The sequence below is a fragment of the Myotis myotis genome, unplaced genomic scaffold (genome assembly GCF_014108235.1).
Source record: "Myotis myotis isolate mMyoMyo1 unplaced genomic scaffold, mMyoMyo1.p scaffold_m19_p_11, whole genome shotgun sequence".
NCBI classification, from domain to species: Eukaryota; Metazoa; Chordata; class Mammalia; order Chiroptera; family Vespertilionidae; genus Myotis; species Myotis myotis.
The window spans coordinates 37,075,931-37,087,941 of NW_023416315.1; the positions used below are offsets into that span (position 1 = coordinate 37,075,931).

A 12,011-nucleotide genomic window follows, 5' to 3' on the forward strand; every position below is an offset into this window, starting at 1 on the left:
TTCATTATTTTACTTTAAAACTTATCATAGTTTTTTTTGTATAGATAAGGAGTTATTGATGGACAGAAGTAAACTGTAATTTGGGTCACACACTACTTCCTAATAGCTAATCATGCATCAGTAATTGCCAGACTCCATCAGCAATTTAGAGTTACATATGCTCAAATTATAAGTGATTCCCGAGGATTTGGAAGGACCCAGGGACTACTCCAAGAATTACACTTTCAAATATTTGACCCTATTTTGGCACTTGATTGGGAAAAATACATACCAACTAAAAACTTTGCTGTTAAAATGTATATATCATGGGGTACTCCTCTCTGTACCAGGTATTATTTATGAATGAGGGTAACAGGAGGAGAATGGACATGGCATTTTCCCTCCTGAAAGCAGGAAAACAGTGTGTACCCTGGGTAGGGGGATTCTCCTATGTACCAGTACAATTAAAAACAAATGAGCAAACACAAAAAACTTTATCAGAACCTACTAATTTGGATTGTGTGATAATTCAGCTAAGGCTAGGTTAAAAGTTGCTTTTATACTATACAAAAGAAAACAATTTCTATAGATTTGATAATGCAATCCAAAATTGAGGAAATTCGAAAAAAAATTGAGGAAATTGCCTGAAGACTTTGAACGCCTTTACATGAGTTTTTCCCAGGGGTTATAGCAATATCAGTTGCAGACAACAAATCTGCTAGTTTGAAATTGTGAATGACCTTCATATATGCAAAGCAAGTCCCAGTGCCGGTTCTGTAGGCTTGGACAGAAAATTCCCTGTCCACTTTTTCACTTCCCGAGGGCTTTGGTAGGTATTGACATTTGGGTCAGTGAGACTTGTACTTGACTCCAGTTGTATGTGGATGCTTGCATCCAGTCTAATAGAATTAGAATGCCCTTAATGAACAGAATAATTGCAAAGTTTCCTTTTCCTAAGGACTTCAACAGTACAGTTAGTTATATAGTTACCTGACAGCGAGCCTGGGTCACTCACCTCACCCTTACGCTCTCAGAGTGACTCAAAGCCCTTTGTCAGGTATGGGAGTCCCTATTAGTCTGTAGTTCGAACCTCTTCTTTCTCAAGTCTTCTCTCGGTCCTGTGGATATAGAGTCCACAGGCATCCTAATAGGTGTTATTGGTGTGTGGGGACCCATGTCCAAGCAGACACTAGTGGAACACCGCTACACAGCTATAGAATTAAAAGGTGGCTTTAGGGGCTGTTTATCTAAAAATAGGGGTTTTGAAATGTGTTGACGAGGGAGGAAGAGTAGATGGATTTTGGGTTTTTACTCCTGACAGAGCTGCTCTACTGCTTTTCACAGAGGGTTCTGGGGCCCCAAGCTCTGAAAACCAGGGAGCCAAGTGGCATGCATTTGTCCTTGCTGGTATAGATGGAATTGATATGGGCTCTCGGATGTGCATCTTGGAGCCTGACCTCCGTACATGCCATTTCTTCCAGAGAAAGTTAGGAAAAGAAATAAGAGTTGCCTATCAGGATAATCACGCTCCGCCTGACTCCTTGCCCAGCTGTCTCCTGCTTGGAGAGGCCTAATGGGAAATTAGTCCTGGAGACTCACACAGCCTGGAGCTATTGAAGGAGAGGACACAGAGTGATTCTTTATACTGGGTTCAGTACCTCGGAGGCCTGCCACCAATCTCTTGGCCTACTGCTCCCTTGGCCTCTGTGATGTCCAAATATAGCAGGCCTGGGATTTCCCCAAAGTTAGAAAGCTTGAGTGACTCATCTCTGGGAGTCCTGGCAGCCACGCTTGGCCGGGTAGACAGCAGGCAGCTGCACAGCCCGGAGCCGCTGAGAGGCGTGGCGGCAGCCGGTCTCATAAAGGAACGGCAAAGTGGGGTCACATGGATTAGGAAAAGCCAAGAAACAGTTCTCCAAAAAGTAACATGGGTCATAAGAAACAAGTTTTGCACAGTGGATGTAAAAACACTGAATGAAATTAATAGAGGGTAGACTTCTCGCATGCTCAAAAACTGTATTTGGCATTATTTATAAATGTCATTTATTGCCAAGACACTGTTCTTCATGACATATTTCTGCACAACCATTTCTTGGTATGGGGGAAAATGTAGTATGATTAAGCTACTGTTTATCTGTAAGAAACAGGAAATGTTTCTATATGAAACAGGAAACTTGTCTACATAAAAGAGAATATATATCTCACATTTTAGAAGATTGCAGATGGCCTGTACATCAAGCAAATCTAACATAACCATAAGCAGCATAAATGACAGTCTCGGAAATGAGTAAAGAACCTTCTGTGATTAGGGCCTTGGAGAACTCATTCTTTAGGAAGAGATGCCACACTCTAGAAACTCTCTTGAAAACTTTAAAGCCAGACTGTCTACCCTGACATCACCACAGGCATGTACCCTTTCATATTAAAGTGGCTTCATAAGAAATGAGGTCATCACGATTTCAGTTGTTTATTGTGTAGTTTTTATTTTTTGTTTTTATTATTATGTAAGAGTGGAATACTTTATAGATATGAGTTTTAATGAAATAAGTCAGAGGGTGTATACATAGAATAAATTACTCTGTGTATAGTCCAGAAACATTTTCCTTTTAAAGGAAGAATTTAGTTAACCAACCTGTTTATATTATGATAGTAATTGCTAAAGAGGAGCACTTGTATATAGTCTCCCTTAGCTTAGATAAAAGTCATATAAATTCAAATGATGGTAAATTTCTGGACCTCAAGGATCAGATTCCCCTTCTGAAAGAATGGAGAACAACACAAAGACCTACTCACGCTCTGGTTGTGAGTAATAAATGTGACAATTCACCTCAATCCATTAGTTTGTAAGTATTAATAAAAAAGAAGCCTTTATTATTACAGAAATAGTATTAAACAAAAAGAAAGCTATTTTTATCTTAATATAACAATTAGAACAAGGGAGATGATGACTTACAGTTCAAGAATAACATTTGAGAAAATGAAATAAATTATATTTACTCTTTATTGAGAGTATGAATTGGACATTCGATTGTTTTAAAATATTAATTTTGAAATCTTTGGAGAGAAATATTTATGAGATATTAGGGAAGAGGAAAGCTAAATCTGTATGAGATAAGGAATTTAATGAGAACTTTAAAATATAACTTTTCTAGAATACTTAATTACGGAGTGAACAAAATAGTAATATTGTTATAATTTCAGAATTTTTATTGAAAATATAATCAATATTTATTTTAGTAAAAAGTACTCTGTAATGTTTTAGCATGCTCCAAAATACAGCCATGCATCACATAACAACATTTTGGACTGCAGAGAGGACATGGTCCCATAAGACTGTAATGGAGCTGAAAAATTTCTATCACCTAGTAATACTGTAGCCATTGTGACATTGTAGCACAATGCTAAGCTCTTGTTTTAAATAAATTGAGTAGCCTAAGGGTAAAGTTGTATAAAGACTACAGTCGTGGACAGTTAATATCCTAGGCCTTCACATTCGCTCACCTCTCACTGACCCACCCAGAGCAACTTCCAGTCCTGCCAGGTCCGTTCATGGTAAGGGTATTATGCAGGTACAACAATTTTTATCTTGTATACCATAATTTTTTATTTTATTTGTCAACTTTGCTTTACATTCAATATTATTTTATACTAGTCTCAGGTACAATATACTATAGTTTTACTATATGTTTTGACACACAAATACTTTCCATTGTGTTATAACTACCTACAGTGTCTAGTGCAGTGACTTGCTGTACAAGCTTGTAGTCTAAGAGCAGTGGGCCATCCCGTTCAGCCTAGGTGTGTAAGCAGGCTGTACCATCCAGGTTTGTGTAAGTGCACTCTAGGATGTTTGCACAACTCATTTATCAGAATGCGAAATGCAGTGTGTATTCCTGTTGTTAAGCAATGCATGACTATACTGCACATTAAAAATGTGTTATTTCAAATCATATACCAACAAGCCACAAGCAAGTACTGATATTTTATGATGTTCTCTCTATTTGGAAAGAATGTTGCTCTGTGCCTAAGGAATAGCACTACTTAGGGTTGTAATGATTCAATGAGACAATATATTTGAAAAAGATCTGTTAATTTAAAAACACTATTAATACAAAAATATTATTCCTGCCCATGTTGCGTTCCGGAAGTGCCCCTTCTGCCTGGGTGAGGCAAGAAAGGAGGCCAGCAGGTCATTGGCAAGTTGGAGGCTGATTTGGCCTTTTCTTCTTTCTTCTTACCAAATCCTATAATTATTCTCTGCCCTTGAATTGTAATGCATGGTAGATAAAATTCTGTGTCAAATGTATATTTTTAGATACATCCCTGTTATACAGAAAGCCTTTAAAGTCAGGATTAATATCATTTTCCAAAGGCAGACTGTGACAGAAATAAACAAGTCCAGAATTGTTCTTTTGTTTCCCTTTCCAAAAACCACTTCACTAAAGCTGTGCATACCCTTATCCACCAAAATTAGATTTCCCGTTACCATACCAAGCGGAATTCTTCATTAAAAATATGAATGTAGAAGAAATGCTGGCCAGCGAGGTTCTTGGAGACTTCCTTGGGGCGGTGAAAAATGTGTGGCAGCCGGAGCGTCTGAATGCCATAAACATCACGTCGGCCCTGGACAGGGGCGGCAGGGTTCCGCTCCCTATCAATGACATGAAGGAGGGGTAAGCAGACCTTTATCTTGTTGCCTTCAATATGAATTTTTAAATATGGTGATCTTATCATACTTATTATAGATGGAAGATGGTCTATTGCATTTTTTTTTAAAAAAAATAAGATATGGGTATTGTAAAGATATGAAAATGCTAGCAATTTTCTGTATTGATAAAGAGGTTATGTTAACGGTTCTTTATATCTGATGTTCCAGGTCCTGTGAAATCTAATTGTAGATCAGGATCAGCAATCATAAATTACAGCGCTGAGTCTTTTGTACCTTCTGTAGAGAAACTGATTATTTAGGACCCGGAATTTCAAAGGACATTGATGCCCCAGTTATCAGCTGAGACAGGACATGCAGAATGCTGTAACTTTATTCTAGGAAACTATTTCTTTGCCTTTAACATTCTTTCCACCATGTGTCAGTGACTGGTGGCTGAAGCGGATTTGAGACCTATTTCTAAAGCCCGGCCTTGTCATTTTCAAGCTGGGTGACGTTGGGCGAAATGCTGCTTTCCTCTGTGCCTCAACCTCCTCATTTGCTCCCATGGGGAGTTTACTCTCCCTCTAGTTTGTCACAATGGTGAAGTGCAACAGTGCTTTTGAAAGAGATTTATCTGTTCCCAAGCCTTACAGAGGTTCAGAAGCACTCCTATACCTGGGCAAACTGAAAAGTCAGTGTCAGCTAGACTTTGATCTTTAATTTTTAATCTGTAGGTTGAAGCAGATCCTATAAACACATGAGATATGGAATGAGTTATATTTTGGGTAGCATATTCCCTTTCCAACTCCTTCATTTATATTCCTGATAACATTTTTACATAGATGATATCTGGAATTACCTAGAATGCCTGAATTAATAAGTATTAAATTTAAGGACAGCTATAAAGGAGGACGTTGTTGGAAATAAGGGAAAATATCACAAGTAGACGTAACTAAAGTATGAGGGAGTAGGCAGAAGCAGGGTAAGGGCTGAGCGGTGAGCTGTCAAGTCCAGCTCACAAATTTCAGAATGAAACTGTACCTGCTATGTTACAGTAATGTGTTCTGAAGCCAGCCAAGCACACTTAGAAGTGTTGCTTTAATCTCGTTTTTTGGGTGGCTTTTTCCGTGAAAACGTAATTCTAGAATTCAAATGTTTACGTCAGAGTTACAACCTGATTCTCTGAGTAATTAAGAGAGAACTGTGGAAAGAAATGAACAGAGGTATCTCCCCAGAACACCTTCTCCAAATGGGGAATATTTTCAACATTTGTTAAAGTCATGTGTTCTATGATGATTGTCCAGACAGTGAGCGAAGATGTTGGAGGGAGCACCATGAAAGCCAGGCATTGGTAGAGGTTCCTACACTGGTGCTCTCACCTGGGTGCAGCCCTTCTCCACTCACTAGTGCAGGCCCCACCCACTGAGGCACTTTTGGAAACAACTAAACTACATTGAACTAAATAACTCTCTGAACCAAACTCCCACCTAAAACAGTGCTTCCCAGCTATGTCTAGCCTGAGACTTGTCAGTAGGCACCTTAATAAAAATACAGCTAGGTTCCAACCGCTGATTCCCCCAGGGATTCTGAATCTTTGAGTCTAGGGCTGGGTCTGAGCATGTGACTCTAAATTAAGAACGGAATTTTTGTCCCTCAAGTACTTGTTGGAGAATTCGGTCATTAGCTGACTGACCCCCAACACCTGCTAGAGGGTGGCATGTGCTATCAGACATTTGAGAGAGTCAGTCCCATGGCATGCATTTGGACCTGGTCTTAGATCCCTTCTCAACTTGAAATGCTTTCCGTGAGTTTTAATTTAATGTTAAGCCATAACCTTTACAAAGTATTCAAAAAGTCTTTCAAAATAGCATTTCTATAAATTATACCCAAAGCCAACTCTATTACCCCAATATCCCTCTACAAGCACTAATTAATTAAAATCCTCCTTGAGTATAATTCCAGAAGAAAACTTGTCCCTGGGAATGATTTTGCATATTTTCTTCAGTTGTTATCTAATGTTGTGGTAACAAATTTTTTTAAACCCCTGTTGCCTTAAATTTAGAAATAAGTCCAATGCTTAACTCATCTCTTGTGCCTTCCTTTCTTTTTTAATGGTGTATATCATAATTACTAATTTACTTAATAAACTTTTTGCCTCTGTACTTTCTTTTGAAAATAACATGGGCTTCAAATCCCTTTTAAAAATGAAATAGTGAAAAGATCAAGAGATAGGGCCAGAGATAGCAAAAGAAAAATAACCATCCCTTCCTTTTATAAAATTTTGTTTAAAAAATATACACTTCAGAAGTACTAATTAAGTACCTAAATATGTGTTCTACTTTATACGTAGCATAAGCCTCAATCTCTGATCTTTTAAAAAAAAATTCATGAAATATTTTTCTATTTCTCATGGCAGCCATAATCCAGTAATTGCAGATGTTTCCATATTTGCTATCTATGGTCGATGAGGAAGAGAAACTCACATGGTAGACCCTCAGAGTAAGCTTACAGCCAGTCCCTGCACAGCCCAAGCACCACTAAATGTCAATCATCAAGAACCCATTGAACAGCATCCCAGCTCCTCTTTCTTCTTGATGCGTATTTTTCATCCCTGCAGAACTCACTGACAGCTTTCAAACTTCTCCTCAATCTAACAGAAAACAATTATAAAGATTTATGTCAAAGCAAGTGAGCTCCTGCGAAGGAACGCTGAGCCTCCTGGAAAGATTCCCTTTCACTCGCCAGACCTGTAACCCCAGGGCAACTGTGCTCTCTCCCAGTGTGTGGTCTTGGTGCCGCTTTCGCTCCTGTCGCGGAGCCAGAGGCTAAGGACTCTGGTGGCTGCATTTAGCCTGGGATAAAGCTGGTGGCAAGAGGAGCAGGTTCATATTTCATTCTAGGCATGGCAGAGCTGCCAACCTGGGGTGAGTGATGTGGTGTAAATGGTGGCTATGAAGGGAATGATGGGGTGTGAGGATTAAAGAATATACTCACTTTTCATAAGAGATTGTCAAACCTACCACTATTTCCTCTGGTTCCCAAAGCATGTGGATCTAGCCCCAATCAGCAATAGAGAATCCTGGTTTATTCTCCTAGACAATCTCACAGAGTACTCCCTTTAATTAATGGTTTGCCCTCCGCCCTACCAAGGCCTCAGAGAGAAGTTACACTTGAGGAAGAGAATGTAAGTCAGTGGCTGCCAAATACCGCTGTGATGCAAGGTCATGATCCTGGGCCAGTCCCTGGTGCTCTGCTGAATTGTCCCCATGTTTGGTGATTTACAAGATTGTCCTTTATTCATAAGTAATGAACCTTCGATATTTTGGGTGCATTATTTTTAAATAATGTGCCTTTGATATCCTTTCATTTAGGGAATGATGGTGATAGCAGAAAGAATTTTTAAAAGTAGTGTTTAAATATAAAAAAATATTGAAGACCCATATGAATCTGTTTTTGTAAGTTGAAAAACAAATACATGAAGTCAGTGCAGCTAGATGTCTAATAACTAGTCTTCTAAGTTCTACGCATACATTCATGCTTTTCTTTCATAGTTTAGTATTCTGTAAGTATTTTTTATGGGGGAATAGTGTATTAGTCTGGGGGTACAGTGTCTTTAAAATTACAGTCTATGGCCCAACTGGTGTAGCTCAGCAGTTGAGCGTTGACCCAGGAACCGAGAGGTCATCGGTTCAATTCCCAGTTGGGGCACATGCCCAGGTTGCTGGCTCAATCTCCAGTGGGAGGCATGGAGGAGGCAGCCGATGTTTCTTTCTCTCTCTTCGTCTCCCTTTCTCCCTTTCTCTCTCCCTTTCTCTCCCTTTCTCTCCCTTTCTCTCTCTCTCTCTCTCTCTCTCTCTCTCTCTCTCTCTCTCTCTCTCTCTCAAAAAAAATAAAATAAAATAAAAACATTTTTTAAAATTACAGTCTATGTTCACAGTCCATTAGGGTGCAGACAGTAGTCAGAACATTAAACCAAAGTGTGGTCCATGCTACCGTTGAGGCTGTCATAACGAAGAGTGCTCCTCCCACGTCGGGCGGATGCCTAAAAAGGGTCCATAGAGGAGGTGAACTGGAGCCTGGCCCGAGTTTAAAATGTGAGTACAAATCAGCCTGCTCAAAAAATGAGGAAGGGGGATTCTAGGTGAGGGAACGGCTTGGGCCCTTAGGGAGAAGAACGCGTGGTGGATTTGGAAATGGAGGGTAGGGGTCCAGAAGTGATAGTTACCAAGGAGGCAAGTCCAGGCCACCTAAGGCCTTGTGCAGCAGGAAAAGGTGTGCGGCTTTTATCCTGAAGCATTAGGGACCTTTGCAGAAAATGGCTGATATTAAAGTTTTCGTTTTAGCAGGTGGGCGTGCTAAGCCTACCACATGAAAGAACAGAGCAGACCCACATGTCTCCTTTCTGCCAACAGGAGGCCCAGGAAGCCAGAAAGGCCTGGGCCTGCGTGCCCGTTGCCTCTTCTGAGAATCCATTCCTTCTCCAGGGAGAGGACTGAGCAAGCAGTGGGACTAGTAGACTCTGGAAGTGTCCTTTATTTTGTTTCTCTTCTGTATTAGATCATTTATTTAGTTTTATGGTGATTGATTGATTGCACATATGGGCAGAACAAAGAATGGGTAGGGAACAGAGGAAGGAATCGAGGCGCATGGAAGAGCTCAGGAGTACCCGGGCGATGCGTTATTTATGTAGACACATTCTACTCTAAACTGTCCTTATCTCCCATCTACACAAAATAAAGTATAAAATACATTCAGTCCTTGGACAGTTAGGTAGAAAGTACAGTCATTGGGCCCATTTATCTGGCTATTGCTGAAAAAGGCAGACTTTTAACTTACATTTTTTACCCGTTTCTCATTTCTTCACATTGTCTGTGTAAATGCCTCAGCAAATGCGTTTTCCCTCAAGGGAAATTGAGTTGCTCAAATTGGAAGAAGAAAAACCTTCATAAGGAACAAGTTCTATCTTGTGTTTACCGATTCCTGAGATCAGATCTGAGGAACCATGTTTTGATAACACTGCTTGAGAGCCTTGTCCTTGATAATGTCATATCTTTACACACATATGAATGTTTGGAAATAGATTGCTAAAATCATAAAGGTAAAAATCATCCTCATAAAAAATTTTAATTTCTATATATCAAAAAGCCAGCTGAAAGGAAAACAAGAGCTTATGAAAATGTAATTTTTGGCATGCATAATATAGAGTTATTGTTATACATAGCCTCATGCAACATTACTTTTTAAAACCAGCATGTTGAAACTTACTGGTTCTACAAAAGAAACAATATATATACACACACACACACATATATATACACACATTATTTTTTACCTACAAGGCAATTCCAATATCTACTTTTCTTGAACATATTATTTATAGCCTGTTTGTATTTTATTTATTAACTGATTTCCCAGCTTTATTGAGATATAATTAACATGTTGTATAAGTTAAGGTGTACAACATAATGACTTTATGTATATATACTGATAAAGCGAAATGATCACCACAGTAAATTTAGTTACTATCCATCACCACACATAGCTACACACTTTTTTCTTGCAATAAGAATTTTAAAGATTTACTCTCTTAGCAACTGTCAAATATTCTACTGCTTGTGTTTTTAAACTGGCAAGATGCTTTTCATTCAGGTATTTATTCTGCAAATAGGCTCCCTGAGGACAGCGAAAAAGTCTGGGTTCAAGGAGAACTATTAAGGGACTGTTGCTCCATCCCCTGTAGGAAGTGATGGTGACTAGAACTAGAGCTGTAGCAGTGAGAAGGCACAGAGTGGACAGGCGCGTATGAGAGTTCTTTCAGGGTGAATGTCAGAGCCTGATGATGGGTTGAATATGTGGGAAGAAGGACAGGACTCAAAGATGAGGGTGCTTGAGCATCTGGCCATGCCAATCACCGAGAGAGAAGAAGAGAGAAGGAGGAACAGGTGGAGGTGGGGTGGGGTGGGGTGATGATGAGCTCAGTTCGGAACGTATTAAGTTTGTGAAGCTTATGGATCATCCCAGTACAGATGAAAGTAATTTGGCAGTATGTATCAACTGTCATAAAAGCGTTTCCACTTCTAGGCATCTCTTCCAAGATAGTAACATTAAAGAGTATGCACAGAGATAGTCTTTGCCATATTATTTATAACATCAAAAAATTGGAAGCAACTTACATGTCCAACTCTGAAATAATTGCTGAATAAATCATGTGCACTTAAAATTTATATTGCCTTACATCTATAATTACAAAGACTGTACAATAGGGAGAATGTTTATGAGGCATTAAGTGAAAAAAGATACAAAATTATATTTTAGAGACAATTGTAATTAGGTTAAATATATGCATTTGAAAAATATGCTGCATAGTAGGTTGGAAAATGAAAATAGCTATCTTGGTAATATTAATTCTGTCCCTATATCCCAAGTTTTATGTAATGTTTTGTGTTGCTTTTTAATTTGAGAAAAAAATAAACTTTTCACAGCACCAAAAACATATGTTTATGCCCACTTATATTATCTTGAAGTGAATTAATTTAAAAATTATTAATTATAAATGCAAATCAGTGTCATGTTAAAGCAAGAGGACCGTTGTAAGAAATATTCATTTTAGTTCTGTATGTACAAATACATTTCACAATATCAAGGGAAAATATGGTCTTTGCTAGGCAGTTAATAAGGGAGCTTACAAGTAATTTGTTTTAAATGAACTATGTTTAAATCTTTATTGTGAAAGTCTTACATACGTCCCCTTCTTTTCCCCATTGACCCCTTCTGGCCAGCCCCCACCCCAGGCCTTCCCCAAACCATTGTCTGTGTCCATGGGTTATGCATGTATGTGTACCTGTTCTTTGGTTGATCTCTTCCCACCCATCCACTCACCCCCGCCTTCCCTCTGAGATTCAACAGTCTGTTCCATGCTTCTATGAGCTATGTTAAGATTCACTGATCACCTACATACTTTACCAATGGTTTCTCACATCTACGTGTGTTCTCAGTTTTTAATTTTATCTTCAGTTTCTGTATAGTATATACTATTTGCTTCCCAAAGGCATCATGGTTTTTGTTTAATGTTCTTTTAAAAGAATTTTCAGTTCAAATGTACAATTCACATAAGAACAACCAAATGAGCTTATGTAATCATACTCTGGGCACAGTCATCAACTCAGGGTGTGACTTCATACTTACATTGACATAGCTTTGAATTTTTGTGCTGCGCTTTAATTTTTTAAAATAAAAGCTTTATTGAGATATAATTCACATATCATACAATTCACCTATTTAAAGTATATAACTCAATCGTTTTTAGTTTATTTCCAAAGTTGTACAATCATTACCAGAGTCCATTTTAGAACATTTTCATCATTCCAACAACCCCCTCCCACAT

General features: G+C 38.7%; 1 protein-coding gene across 7 annotated transcripts in view; it reads left to right on the forward strand.

The window, feature by feature from the left end:
* The window catches only part of SGCE (sarcoglycan epsilon), a 69,055-nt gene that overhangs the window by 36,325 nt on the left and 20,719 nt on the right, over positions 1-12,011 (forward strand). For all 7 annotated transcript variants that reach the window (XM_036328147.1, XM_036328146.1, XM_036328148.1 and 4 more), the window contains one exon: positions 4,454-4,652. In XM_036328147.1, the coding sequence (XP_036184040.1) occupies positions 4,454-4,652 (199 nt within the window). The remainder of the gene's footprint in view (positions 1-4,453; positions 4,653-12,011) is intronic.